Raw genomic sequence first — 14252 nt, 5'->3', positions numbered from 1 at the left:
GGAGTCTGACTCCTTCGGGGAAGCAGATGACATCATCCTGCAAGACTCACCCACTCTGGAGCAGTACTGGCTGGTCTTGGGGTGCTGGGTGGGCGACACCTCCTTCCACCCTCATTGTAACCCCAGAGGGAGTCCAGGTGAGCAAACAGGATCAGAGAAGTGAGGCCACTCTGCAAAGTCCCCAGGCTGGGACAGAGCCAGGCCTGTCTTAACCCACCCCAGGCAACTTTGAGCATGGTGAGGTGAAGGAAGATGAACAGGGGGATGTGAATGTGGGAAGGGGCGCCTCTGGCCCCGGGCCCACCACTGGGCAAGGCAAGATGGCACCAGGAGCCACACCTCTGAGTGGACGGCAGTGAAGCAGGGGTCTGGCCTGGAGCCTTCTCAGGGGCCTGGTGGGGGCACGGGCCGTCTCCCAGAGGCAGATGGCGAGTGGCCAGGACACCAGTGCTCCTCCTGCACCCTCAAGTGAGGACCCCCACCATCTAGTGAGACCCCCTGCTCTGGGGTGATCTGGGATTCTGGGTGGGGGGGAAACAAAGAGGTAATTTTGTATCAAGTGTTTATTCTTTATCCTGACCTGGCCTCCTTCGTCCACCCCCAGATTATTCACAGAGATGTTCAAGGCGCTGCTATTTATAGCTGCAGAAATAAGCCCATGTCCAACCACGGGAAGAGGCTGAGCAACCATATTCACTGCATGAAACTTACCCGCTGCTCAAAATATTATTTTTTTTAGGAGTTTTAAAGACCTAGGAAAATGCTCACAATATAAAGTGAGGTGAAAAGTGACCCTTGATGGTCAAGGGCAGGCATGCATACACACACACATACACAAACATGCACACACATGCACACATCAAGCCCAGACCACAATATAAGTGAGGTGAAAAATGGCATTTGATGACAAGAGCAGGCATACATACACACGCGCGCACACACACATACATGTACACACATGCACACGTGCACACATACACATACATGCACACAAATGCACACAGACATACTCAGACCAGCCCGGCCGCCTCACCGTTGGTGGACAGCAGGGAATGGGCGGCATTCTGCTGCGGGAGCCACTTGATCTTGTTGATTTTCTCCTCTATCTCCAGACTCTTGAGATAGTCGAACTCTGGCTCGTGGCTCTGGAAAGTGCTATAGACGTCATACTCGCCCTGGCTGTGTGGCGCATTTTTGCTCTGCAAGGAAACCAGACCCTGAGCTCTGGGATGGCAGGGTGGTTGGGAGCTGGCCAAACCCGCACAGGGCCCGGCACAGCCATGGCCAAGGCCAAGGCAACTCCGTTTTTAAAATGTCCAATACCTTGCTATGCGGCCCTGGCCCAGCCCCATTGCCCCCTCAGGGCAACACGTAAGAAGAAGGGCAACCAAGGGAGCCCGCATTTACTGAGCACCTACTATGCACGGGACACTAGTCTCATGCCTCCTCTTGTTCTATCCTTGATGCCCCTCAGTGATGGGCACAACTCCTCCCACTTTATAGGTGAGCAAGTGGAGGCTCAGAGGTGAATCGACCCTCTCCCCCAAGGCCAGGTGTCCACAAAGTGGTGTCACTCACTCCACTGAGGTCTGTCTGGCTGAGGTCTGACCTGGTCCTTACATCCTTGGGTCTCACTCAGGCCTGGCTTGAGGAATGAATGAATTTTGGAGCAGAATCAACATTAGGGCAGAACATCCTGCAATGTCAGGCATAGGGATAGACTGGGATAAGGTATTCTCTCCCCCAGGCACACACATCAACTTTCCTGAGTGGGTCCCCTCCTGGTTTAGGCAGCCAAACTTGTTAGAATAAGGACCACATAGTGAGCTGGTGAGTCCATCGCAGGCACTAGGGACCACTTCTTGGTAGACGATTCAGGCTTATATGACAACATGAAAGTACAACTACTTGGGAGCAAAGTAAAGAAATTCAACCAAGCACAACTTCAAGTTTCCTGCTGGCCTTTCGGGAGTATCTATTTATATTTCTTTTCCTCTTTTACTTTTGGAACGCTTCAGCGTTCTTCAATATTTTTGCCTCTCATTCACTTCATCTCCTATCAGCACTGGCTATGGCAAAGGCCAGTGGGACCGGAATTAAGAAAAAAATTAAAGGAGAAATGTTCAAAACTGAGAAACCTGCCTCTGCCAGTTTAATTTCTTTCTGCAGTTTGGCATAAACAAGATGACTTTGCAATCCCCAGTGGGGGCCTCTGATCTTTCTCATGAATCAAAAGTGCTCGAGCCACAGGACTGGGCTTAGATAACCAAGTCCCTGCTACCTGCCTTCTGGCTATGCGTCCTTGATAAGCTACTGCAAACCCTCTGAGCTCCGGTCTCCCCATCTGTAAACTGAGGATGGTAATAGCACCGAATGGCACCTCTAGGGTGGTGGTGAGGGAGGGTTATGGGAATGAATGTGGGCAAAGGCAGACCTCAGGGCACCTCGGCGTGGGGACGATGCTGAGGAACTGGAGGGAGGAGAGTGATCCTCCAGCCCCTCTACGTCACCCCTTCATCCTTTCCTCTGGCCCCCTCGTCTCCTTCTCCTCATCAGGCTTCTCTTCTCCTCCCTTCCCCTGCCCCTCCCCTCACTGCCTTGGTGTTGGACCATCCTGTCTTCAGCATCTAATCCCAGCCCCCTCTGGGAAGCAGGGTGCTGTGTGTGACCGACAGACCACACCCAGTCTTGCTTTCTACCCCTGGACTTTGCTTACTGCCTGGGTGACTCTGCAAAGGTTCTCATTTACGAAATGGGGTTTCGGTCCCCACCCTTGGGGGTGAGCACTGAAGAGTAAATGGGAGAAGCATCTGTAGTGTCTGCACATAGTAGGTGCTCAACAAATATGGCCTTTGAACCACCAGGTTCTTGCAGTGGTTCAGAAACATGCCTCCAGGCAGGCTGTTCCAGACAACAGAATCACTGGGGCAAGGCCCTGCGTTGAGTCAAATCATCAGCCCTAGACGGGCGGCCGGCCCACAGCTGTGGAAGGTCCCTCCTGCACTCCACCCAGCTCTGGGTGAGCCAGCTCCAGCTCACACAGGCAGTGCTGTAATTATTCGCTCAGGCATGTCTGACTCTTTGCAATCCCATGGACTGCAGCCCGTCAGGCTCCTCTGTCCACGACGATTTCTCCAGGCAAGAATACTGGAGTGGGTTGCCATGCCCTCCTCCAGGGGATCTTCCCAACCCAGGGATCTAACCCAGGTCTCCCGCATTGCAGGTGGATTCTTTACTGTCTGAGGCACCAGAGAAGCCCACACGGGCAGAGGGCAGTTTACTCAGGAGTCTGTTTCTCCAGGGTCTAGGACACAGTGACCACTCAGCAGAGGGGGCTCAGAATATGGTGCTTTGAGCTGACCAGGTGGATTCCCTCCCTGAGACCTGCCGGGTCCCATCCCTGAATGCCAGGACACCCTTTCCTTCCAGCCCAGGCATCCTGGTGGAGTGCTGCGCGTGGCACCCTGTGGGTTAAAGCCCAGGCTGAGTAGCCCTCCCTCCCACCAGGCCCCACCGCACCTCTGGTTCCCGCTGGAAGATGACAACTCGGCCACCCTTGTCGCCTGTGGCCAGCAGCTCCCCAGTGTGGTTGAACTCGACGGTAGAGATGATATCGGCTGTAGGGGTGGGGGTGGAAGCAGAGACAGGAGAGCGTGGCTCATTAGGACCCAGTGATGTGCAGGTGGATAGAACTGCTCCCTCCTGCCCCCCAGGGCCCCCATTGGGCAGTAGGAGCCCTGCCTGGGGCCCCCTCCCCCTCCCCAATGGCTGTAGGACCGAGACCTGTTCATGGGAGATTTTATTTCCTTCCTCCTCCCCTTCCTTTCAGAAACAGTTGAAAGGGGGTTGCTTTATGTGAATCCAGGTGACCCAGATGCAAATCTGAAACTCACTAGCCGGACTCTGGGGGCCACAGAGACTAACTGTAGCCCTCCCTGCTCCCCACTGAGGTCCCCAGGAATGGGACTCCCATCATCACATTCTTGGCCTGGACTCTGCACGCACCCAAAGCCTTGGTCAGGCTTCGGCACAGTGGATCTACTTTCAAACAAACTGCAGAACTGACCACTCCTCCTGGCAGTGGCCCCAGGTGGGCACTCAACCAGTCCCTTGGCTGGTATCCCTCCTCCCCTCCTCTCGCCCATGTTGTGTTCTCCTTAGAGCGGCTGGGGATAGGGCCAGCCTTAAGGCTCCCAAATCATGAGGTGCTTCTGCTCAAACCTCCTCCTTGCATCATTTCCTACCCCAGCGATAGCAGTTCCATTCTTCCTCTGGCTTGGGCCTGAGCCTTGGGATCGCCCTGACTCCTCTCTCTCACCCTCCACGTCCAACCCTATTGGCTCAGCCTTCGAGATACACCCATATTCCATCACTTCTCCTGCCTCTTGCCTCGAGGACCGTGACAGTCTCCTACTGGGGCGCCTCTATTTCTCCCAGCTGGACACAAGTTGGCCCCGACAGAGCAGCCAGAGGGAGCCTTCTCAGAACTTTCTAGAGGCTCCCCACTGGCAGAAAACAAAAGTACCAGAATGTCTAAAGCCTTGAGTGGCCTGCAGCCCCCAGAGGCAGGCCATATCAGGAGCCTAAACCTTCACCCTGTCCTGTACCTAATCCTGGCACTTGACAGGGTACCACCCCCTGTGACTGGCTTTGGCCTGCAGATGCCAGCAGACAAAGCAGTTGTTCTGAGTCTCTGCTGCTTCCTGGAGCAGGACCTGCCCAGGCCTGCAGCACAGTCATCCTGCTCACCCAGCCCAACTAAGCCTGGGGGACTGGAGGGCCTGGTGGTCAGGACTCCCAGGTCTGCACAGTGAGGTTGAATCTCACCTTTATCTGGCACATTTCTGAACTAGCCACTGTGATTTCTGTGGAGGCCAGAAGCAAAGACAAGAAAGAACTTTGACTTCCTGCGTAAATTTTGGTCATTCATCATTCCTTAATGTTACGGTCCCAAAACCTCGGCAGATGTGTGATAACCAGTGTTTGTTGTTGAATGCTCCATGTTTTAACTCAGCAAAAGGTAAGGAACCCCCTCATCCTCCACTACTCTCAGCCAAGCTCTTCCATCCCAACTCTGGGTTCCTTGCCGGTTCTCAAAATACCAGCTACCTTTTGTCTCAAGACCTGCTCTCTAACCTCTAGTGGTTTTCCCACTCCTATTTCCAATTCCATACACACCTTTTCCTTTTCCAATCAAGTGCCTGACCCACACTGGCCTCTGAGCCACAGGGAAAGGCCAGCTCTGATGGCGAAAGGACATTACAGTGGGGACACAGGGAAGGTGGTTCAGAGGCAGAATGCTGGGCTGGGTGTACTCACTGATCGGGATAAGAGCACATGTCATTCAACTTAAAGACGTGTGTGCGTGTGCTAAGTCGCTTCAGTTGTGTCTGACTTTTTGCAACCCTATGGACTGCAGCCTGCCAGGCTCCTCTGTCCATGGAATTTTCCAGGCATGAATACTGGAATGGGTTGTGATGCAACTTAAAGGGGGATAAAAAGTGAGGAGACCAGCTTTTGGGGATCACAGAGATGCTTGTTGAATGTGGAACCGGGAAGGGCTTCAGGTCCCAGCTGCCCAGGACTGTCCCTGCGTGGACAGCCTGCCTGGCCCAGGGACACAGGAAGGCAACAGCTGGAGCCACAGCCCAGCAGGCCCGGTTCCCACACGTGGTGCTGGTTCTCACTATTTCATGTCAACACCCCCTTAGGGGGAAAGAGCAGGATATAGAACTGTGTATAAAATGTTTTTAATTATATAGCCCAGTGATCACAGCCATGTTAGATAGCAAACAGAGGGCAAACAAGCTGGAAGAGAATTTTCTACCACCCTAAACAGAGGCTGCTTTAGGGTAGCTGCAAGAATTTTTTTTCCCTTTTCTTTCTGTGTTTCCATGTTTTCTAAATTTTCTGTAATGAATGAGTATATTTTTAATAGCTTTTGAAAGTCTCTCAGTTGTGTCTGACTCTATGATCCCATGGACTATACAGTCCATGGAATTCTCCAGGCCAGAATACTGGAGTGGGTAGCCATTCCCTTCTCCAGGGGATCTTCCCAACCCAGGGATCAAGCCCAGGTCTCCCACATTGCAGGTGGATTCTTTACCAGCTGAGCTGCCACGTTAAACAGAGGCTGCTTTAGGGTGCTGAAAGAAAAAAATTTTTCTTCTTCTTTCTACATTTCTATGTTTTCTAGATTTTCTGTAATGAAAATATATTTTTAAGAGCTTTACTGAGATTGTAATTGATATACACAAAATGCATATTGTTTAATGTATGCAATTTAATGAGCTAGGACTCATGCATAATATATATTATTTTTATGATGGAAAAATAACAATGCTATTAAACTAAAATGCCAGTGTAACCACTGGTATCCAGAGCAAATGTGGTCATATAAATGCTGGGCAGTTACCACAGTAACAGACACTAACGTCTGCAGGAAATTTACAATTTATATGTCAGTTTTATATCCGCTGCCTCCTTTGAACCTCACGCCAGCCCCTGAGGGAGATATGACTATTATTTCTGTTGGCAGCCGAGGAGATGGATGGTGGCCCATTGACAGTGACAACCCCCTGAGCTGTTCATGGACCAGTCAGAAGTCCTGGGTTGGAGTCCTGGTTTCAACACATGGGCTATGCGGCTTGGGTGGGCTACATCACTTCTCGGAGACTCAGTTTTATCATCTGTAGCATGGCTATAGCAGAGTCTACCCAGGATTAGAAACTCAGGAGGGATGGTGGAGATGAGAGCCTTTGGAAAGGAGGAAGAACTATGAAGAACCTCTTGATGAAGGTGAAAGAAAAGAGTAAAAGAGCTGGCTTGAAACTCAACATCAGAAAACCAAGATCCCGGCATCTGGTCCCATCATTCCATGGCAAATAAAAGGGGGAAAAGTGGAAGCAGTGACAGATTTTATTTTATTGGGCTCCAAAATCACTGCAGACAGTCACTGCAGCCAGGAAGTTCAAAGACATTTGCTCCTTGGAAGGAAAACTATGACAAAGACAAACCTAGACAGTGTAGGAAAAAGCAGAGACATCACTTTGCCACCAAAGGTTCATATAGTCAAAGCTATGGTTTTTCCAGTAGTCATGTGTGGATGTGAGAGTTGGTCCATGAGGAATGCTGAGCACCAAAGAATTGATGCTTTCAAACTGTGTTGCTGCAGAAGACTCTTGAGAGTCCCTTGGACTGCAAGGAAATCAAGCCAGTCAATCCTAAAGGAAATCAACCTTGAGTATTCATTGGAAGGCCTGATGCTGAAGCTGAAATGCCAATACTTTGGCCACCTGATTTGAAGAGTTGCCTCATGGGAAAAGATCCTGATGCTGGGAAAGATTGAAAGCAAAAGGAGAAGGAGGTGACAGAGGATTAGATGGTTAGACAGCATCACTGATTCAATGGACATGAATTTGAGCAAACTTTGGGAGACAGTGGAGGACAGAGAAGCCTGATGTGCTATGGTCCACGGGGTCGCAAAGAGTCTTACATGACTTAGCCACTGAACAACTACAAAGGACTATAACACCAAGGAATGATGAATGACCAATATTTCCTGGACAGAAAGTCAAAGCTCTCTCTTATCTTTGCTTCTGGCCTCCACAGAAATCACAGTGGCTAGTTCAGAAATGTGCTGATAAAGGTGAGAGTCAACCTCACTGTGCAGACCCGGGAGTCCTGACAGCGGGATATGCCCTCCAGTCCCCTTCTGCAAATATTACAGAGCAGCTACAGACCTCAGGCCAGGGCAGTGCCTGCTCAGGCCCAGGAAGGGGCTGGTGGGTGTTTAACATCTACTCATTGCTACATTTAAGTGTCTTCTAGAGTTTGCCTTTGGAAAAGTTGCCTCCCCTGAGAGGGGGAGGTTCTCATCAGTAAAACAATGCAATTAGAAAGTCCATCCTTTCATTTTGGAATGTTTGACACATCTCCAGCCTCAATACCACCTCCCCCAGGAAGGCTTCCTGGAGAGCCCTCCTGTTTCCCTGTACAGTAGTCCCTCCTACATCTATGGTCTCATGCCCACTATGTGCCCCTCATTGGATGGTAGACCCTGCAGAGGAGATAGCAATTGGAATAAGAGGCAGCACTGGGTGAGTTTCTCATTTTTGTGGCTTTTAGCCTTAGGACAGGTCCTGGTCTTTGGCTACTGAAACTCAGACAGAAAGTCATACTCATTGACTCGATAAGACAGAATCTAGGGAAAATCTAGTAGCTGGAAAATGAGGTACTTAATCCTGGAAAACAGGTCTACAGAGGAGTCCCCAAATGTAACACATAAATTCTGCTCCAGTGTTTAGCTGGTTGCAAACTGCACACATACAACAGACTGCATGCAGAGATGTTAAGTCTAAAAGAAGTGAACTGGGATTTGTGCTGGGACCGAGTTTCAAGTTGAGTTCAACCAAGTTGTGTGTGTGTGTGTGTGCACGTGCACGTTAGTCAATCAGTCATGTCTGATTCTTTGCAATTCTAAGGACTGTAGCTCACGCCAGGCTCCTTTGTCCATGGAATTCTCCAGGCAAAAATACTGGGGTGGGTAGCCATTCCCTTCTCCAAAGGATCTTCCTAACCCAGGGATCAAATCTGGGTATCCTGCATTACAGGCAGATTCTTTACCATCTGAGCCACCCAGGAAGTCCTCAACCAAGTTAACTGTTTGCAAATGCAAAACAAAACAGAAACGCTCTTTGGAGGGACATACCACACATCTAGTATCTCTATAGTATCATCACTCTCAACACTGAGGATATTCTCCAAAGTTATATGAAGATATACAAAGAAATAGGAAAATATCACCCAAACTAAACATGAAGACAACCGAGGAAACAGATCCTGAAGTTCCCTGGATATCAGAATTAGCAAATGAAATAGTTATTATAACTATGTCCAAGGATATAAAGGAAAATTTGTTCTCACTGCATGAAAAGAAAGATAATTTCAACAGAGAAATACAAACTATTTTAAAAAGAACTAAACAAATAATCAACAACTGAAAATGCCATATAGGAAAATCCCTGAATTGCCTAACAGGAAATTTGAGATGACAGAAGAGTTAGTGAACTCGGAGATATATTAATAGAAATCACCCAATCTGAAGAACAAAGAGAAAATAAATTAAAAAGGAAAAAACACAGAGTCTCAGGAATCTGTGGGACAACATCAATAAGTTTTTGTATATATATTTGGAGTTCCAGAAGGAGAGGAGAGAATAGAGTAGACGACTTGAAATAGTGACTGAAAAATGCCTCAATATGTGGAAAGTCTTTCATTTACAAATATAGGAAGCTCAGCTAACTCCATGTAGGATAAATACAAATAAATCACAACTAACCTTCAAACTGCTGTAAACCAAAACAAAGATGAAATTTTGTTAGAAGCAAGAACAAAAATCACATATTATATTCAGAGGCACCAAGAATCAGATAACTTCCCATCAGCTGACTTCTCATCAGAAATAATGGAGTCCAGAGGCTTTTAGGAAAATGTGAAAACCTGTAAACCCAGGCTTCTGTTTCCATGGAAATACTTTTCAAGGATAAAGCGAAAATAAAGACACTTTGGTGAGAGCTCTCCATGGACCAATGATTTAATCTCAGGACAAGCCCACTGACCTATTACCACTGTCTCTTTAGAGATAAGAAAACTTGATCGAGGGGCAACACACTTGCCTGAAGTCCCAAATGGTGCAGAGCTTTTGCAGTGTACTCCCCTGGCAGGAACCTGTCCCCACACTGTAGGGCCCAGGTGCCAACAGCTGATGCCTCAGGCTCAAGGTGCCAACTTAGCCACTGGGAGAGGTCTGCCAAGCCCACCCATGACTGGCAGGTGCTCCAAGCCTCCCTGCTGTGAGTGATGACAGCCACATGAAAACCCATGGCGCCCTTCTACTTGTGCGGTCCCCTCGTCCTTCTGCTGCAGCTCTGGGAGTCCCCCAGATGGTGAGGGAGAAGGGAAAGGGGCAGCTTGGACTGCTGGACAAAGAGCCATCAGTCAATCCTCTGGGACTGGGTGCAACGCAGCCCTATCGGTGCAAGCCCAGAGCCACCTGGTCTGGGAGCCAGAAAGCCACCCTGTGGTCCAGAATGGGCTTAGGGAGACGTCAAGGGTGGTGTCCCAAGTAACCAGGTCCATACGGAGAGCCAGAGCCAGAGATGGGCAGTCAAAGACCATGCTGTGGGTTGAATTGGGTCCCCCAAACATATGTAGATGTCCTAACCCCTGGTACCTGTGAAAGTGTTATTCACTCAGTCATGTCCGACTCTTTGCGACCCCAGGGACTGTAGCGCACCGGGTCCTCTGTCCTTGGGATTTCCCAGGCAAGAATACTGGAGTGGGTTGCCATTCCTTTCTCTAGGGGATCTTCCCCACTCAGGGATGGAACCCAGGTCTCCCATATTGCAGGCAGATATTTTATCGTCTGAGCCACCAGGGAACTGTGACCTTATTTGAAAATAGAGTCTTTGCAGATGATTCCTTTAAGATAAGGTCCTACTGGATGATGTGGGCCCTACACCACTGACTGGTGTCCTGAGAAGAAGGCCATAGAGACACACACAGACCGGGGGAAGGCTATGTGACAGCACAGGCAGGGGCTGCAGTATGGCCTCTACTAGCTGAGGAATTCTGGCCCCACTAGGAGCTGGAAGAGGCCTGCGCCAGACTCTTCCCTGGAGCCTTCAGAGCGAGCACGACCCTACGGGTACCCTGACTTCAGTCTCGCAGCCTCCCGAATTGTGAGGGAAGAAGCCTCTGTTGTTTCAAGCCCCTGAGTGTGTGGTAGTTTGTCGCAGAAGCTCCAACCAACATGCAGAGAGAACAGAGAGGAAGCAGGAGGCTGTGTGGGCAACGGCCTGGAGCACCCAGGCCCTGCCCTGGGCTTCGGTTTCTCCTGGCACCGCGTGGGGGAAGATCTAGCCCTTGGAGCTCAAAGATGCCCGCTGTGACCTTTTCATCAAGAGGAAGGTATTCCAGTCCCAGCCTCAGTACACACCAGGCATGTGTGCTAAGTCACTTTAGTTGTGTCTGACTCTTTGCAACCCTATGGACTACCCACCAGGCTCCTCTGTCCATGGGATTTCCCAAGCAAGAGTACTGGAGTGGGCTGTCATTTCCTCCTCCAGGGGATCTTCCGGACCCAGGGATGGAACCCGCGTCTCTTATGTCTCCTGCATTGGCAGGCGGGTTTTTTTTTACCACTAGCGCCACCTGGGAAGCCCCACCCAAATCACGCCCTCTCTGAGCCCTGACTGTCTCCTCCATAAAACAGAGCTGTCATCCTCGCCTGGCCACAGTTCTTCTAGGGCTTCTGTGAAATTCACACCGCTCTGTGGACCAGAAATCTCCCTGGGAATCCTGGCCGAGGGCTGCAAACTGGAGGAGGAGATTAAGCTGCTCGTCAGGGGAACTCCTCCTCCGTTCGTCCCTCACCATCCATCACAGTAAGTGCTGTTGACTCTATTAATGATCCATCAGCGTCAGAACTCACGGCAGAGAGGGGGCCCTTGGAAAGCCCAGCTTGATCCTTCTGATGGGATTGCTGCATTTAATTAGTATTGTCGGAGTTATCAGGGCTGCTGCGGGGGGAGACGGGTGGGAGAGGAAACAGGTTCTGTCCGCTACTGATGAGAGTGTTTGGTGAGAGGAAGGAGGCTCTGTGTGTCCGGTGTCAGTCAAGGATGGGACTCCATGAGCACAGCTTACCCAGCATTTTCATATGGGTTTGCATGGGAGGAGGGGCCAGGCTGAAGCCTGGGGATGAGGACCCAGAGAGAAGCCCAGCGGGTTCTCAAGGGCTGCTCCAGATCCAGGGAGATGTGCGGGAGGTGAAGAGGTGGCCAGGGGAAGTGACGACTTCAGGATGGCGAGGGGTAGGATGCAGGAACGCCTCATGGAACAGTAGTAACACAGGAGTGGTGTCTTGAAGAACAGGTGGCAGACTAATGATGTCAATGCCCCCTCAGCGGCTTCCTCTATTCACATCCTCTACATTGTGATTTCTGGGCTCCTCCTATCAGAGGTGGGGACGGTTCCCCATCCTGGACTCTGGCCTGTGACTTGCTTTGGCCAACAGAATGCAGAGGAAGGTAGGGGGTGCTGGTCCAAGCCTGGCCCTCAAGCGGTTTTCGGTTTCTGCTCTCTCTGGAGCCTCTGCTACACCTCGGAAACAACCCAGGCTATCGTGCTGGATGATGGCGAGAGACCACGTGGATGAGCTGGTGCAGCTGAAGCCATCCATCCTAGGCCAGCCCACAGCTGGTCCATCACCGAGCACGGCAGCAAGCCCAGCAGGGACAGCAGAGACACCTCCTGACCCGCAGCTACAGTCCACACGAGAATGCATGCTTGTGTGTGCTCAGTCGTGTCCAACTCTGCAAATCCACGGACTGTGGCCCACAGGCTCCTCTTTCCGTGGAAGTCTCCAGGCAAGAATACTGGAGTGGGGTGCCATGTCCTCCTCCAGGGGATCCTCCCAACTCAGGGATCTAACCCACGTCTCCTGCATTGGCAGGCGGATTCTTTACCAGTGAGCTGCCTGGGAAGCCCACACAAGAGAATGAGCACCACCAATACGCGAGGAGACAGCCAGCTGACCCATAGACTCAGGGGCGAAAGCGCAGGCTTGCGGTTTGAAGCCACAGAGCTGTGTCTGTTACGCAGCAGCAGCTGACTGAGACCAAAGGGCTGCTGGCAGAGTATAGCCATCCCCTCCCGCCCCCGCTCTGCTTTGGAGATCACCTTTATTTTTAGAGGTGGGGAAATCATTCAAAAGGAAAGACTTTCCTGATCAGCAAAAGCTCTTAGCTGTAGCCTGCTTTTCCAGTAGGACTTGCACCCACCAGCCCACGCCATCCCCACCCCCCCAGGGTGCCTGTTTCCTCTGTGCTCTGATGGCCAAGCTGCCCCTTCACAGCTCAGCCAACAACCCTACTCACTCCCCTGGTCTCAGCTCATGTTGCTAAAGCCACCTGAGTCCTGTATGCTGCCCTCTGGGTCCCTTTGTTCACATCACAGCCTCTCACAGGAGCCCTGTGACCACCCTGGGGGTGGGGACGGTGTGAGGCCACAGGAGGACAGAAGCCTGAAACCAGCTCAAGCTCAAGGTCTCACTTCCTGCTCACTAGGTGTGTAGCCTGCAGCGAGTCTCACCTCTCTCCACCTGTAAGATGGGAATGCTCTCACTGACTCCTGCAGGTGGGAACAGGGTCCTGACATGGGGCTGCTCCTACCTCAGGTCCAGCAGAGGCACCAGACAGATGGGCATCAGGACTGCAGAGCAAGGTGAGTCCTGAGAACCCGCTCCGTGGTGCTGGGATCCGATGGACCAGAAGGGATTATACAAACACTAGCCCCCGTGCTACATCCTGGGAACTGTTCCAGCATGTTACACGTGTCATGAATGATCTTTCCTCCATGAAGTTGCTGGAGGGATACTCTTGTTCCCATTGTACAGATGAAGAAACTGAGGCACAGAGAGGATTAATAAGTGGCCAAAAGCTGCCCAGCTGGTGGGATTGATGCCAAGGCTGGCTCTAGAACTTGACTCTCTGACCTGGTGCTTCCCAAGACATTTAAAGGGATCAGAGATGGTGGGCAGGGAGATTGGTGAAGACATTTCTTGGCAGATAGCAGGTCCCAAGGGGTGAGTCCTCACCCACACCTCCCCTCCCCAAGCCTAGGGAGACCCCCATAGAGCTCTAAAGTATGCTTCCTGAAGGTAGGAGACTCTGGCCTAAGATGCTGAGAGCAAAGGGGATCTGGGGTCTGGACTCTGACTCTGCTGGGGATGTGGAAGACCAATGGCTTCCACCCGTGTGCTTCCTGGGGACAGAAGACAGCTGGCATAGGTCCTCTTAGCCCTGCCTGCTCGCTTCCCAGGGATCAAGGAGAATGCAGCAGAGGGAGACCACTGTGTCCAGGAGGTGAGGAAAACCACTAGACGTACAGCTGCGACTGCCTGGGTCCAGGGCTCTGCAAAAGGTTGCTTGGCAGAAAACTTCCAGACCACCAGTGCAGGACCCATGAGAGAAGTGGGCAGCTGTGTCCACCCACCAGGCCCACCCAGAGCAGGCAAAAGCACCAGCAGCCTCACAGCCAATGGGGGATTGTGGGCAGAAGCTGGAGGACCCCAGCCCCTTTCCCACTGCACCAACAGGCCCTGCTGTGGGGACGCAGGAGAAATGCCATGTCTGGACCGTCAGCTGGGACTGGACATTCATTACTGGGTGTGGGATGAGAGGTCACTT

The 14252-nt window shown here is 51.3% G+C and overlaps 1 protein-coding gene across 1 annotated transcript in view; it reads right to left on the bottom strand.

Annotated features, from left to right (window-relative positions):
• The window catches only part of PPP2R2C (protein phosphatase 2 regulatory subunit Bgamma), a 163007-nt gene that overhangs the window by 54479 nt on the left and 94276 nt on the right, over positions 1-14252 (bottom strand). Inside the window, exons 2-3 of the mRNA XM_055589071.1 lie at positions 3520-3617; positions 1034-1199 (exon numbers count right to left, since the gene is read on the bottom strand). Coding sequence (XP_055445046.1) covers positions 1034-1199; positions 3520-3617 — 264 coding nt within the window. The remainder of the gene's footprint in view (positions 1-1033; positions 1200-3519; positions 3618-14252) is intronic.

The sequence above is a fragment of the Bubalus kerabau genome, chromosome 7 (genome assembly GCF_029407905.1).
Source record: "Bubalus kerabau isolate K-KA32 ecotype Philippines breed swamp buffalo chromosome 7, PCC_UOA_SB_1v2, whole genome shotgun sequence".
Classification (NCBI taxonomy): domain Eukaryota; kingdom Metazoa; phylum Chordata; class Mammalia; order Artiodactyla; family Bovidae; genus Bubalus; species Bubalus kerabau.
This window is presented reverse-complemented; position numbering and strand designations above follow the sequence as displayed.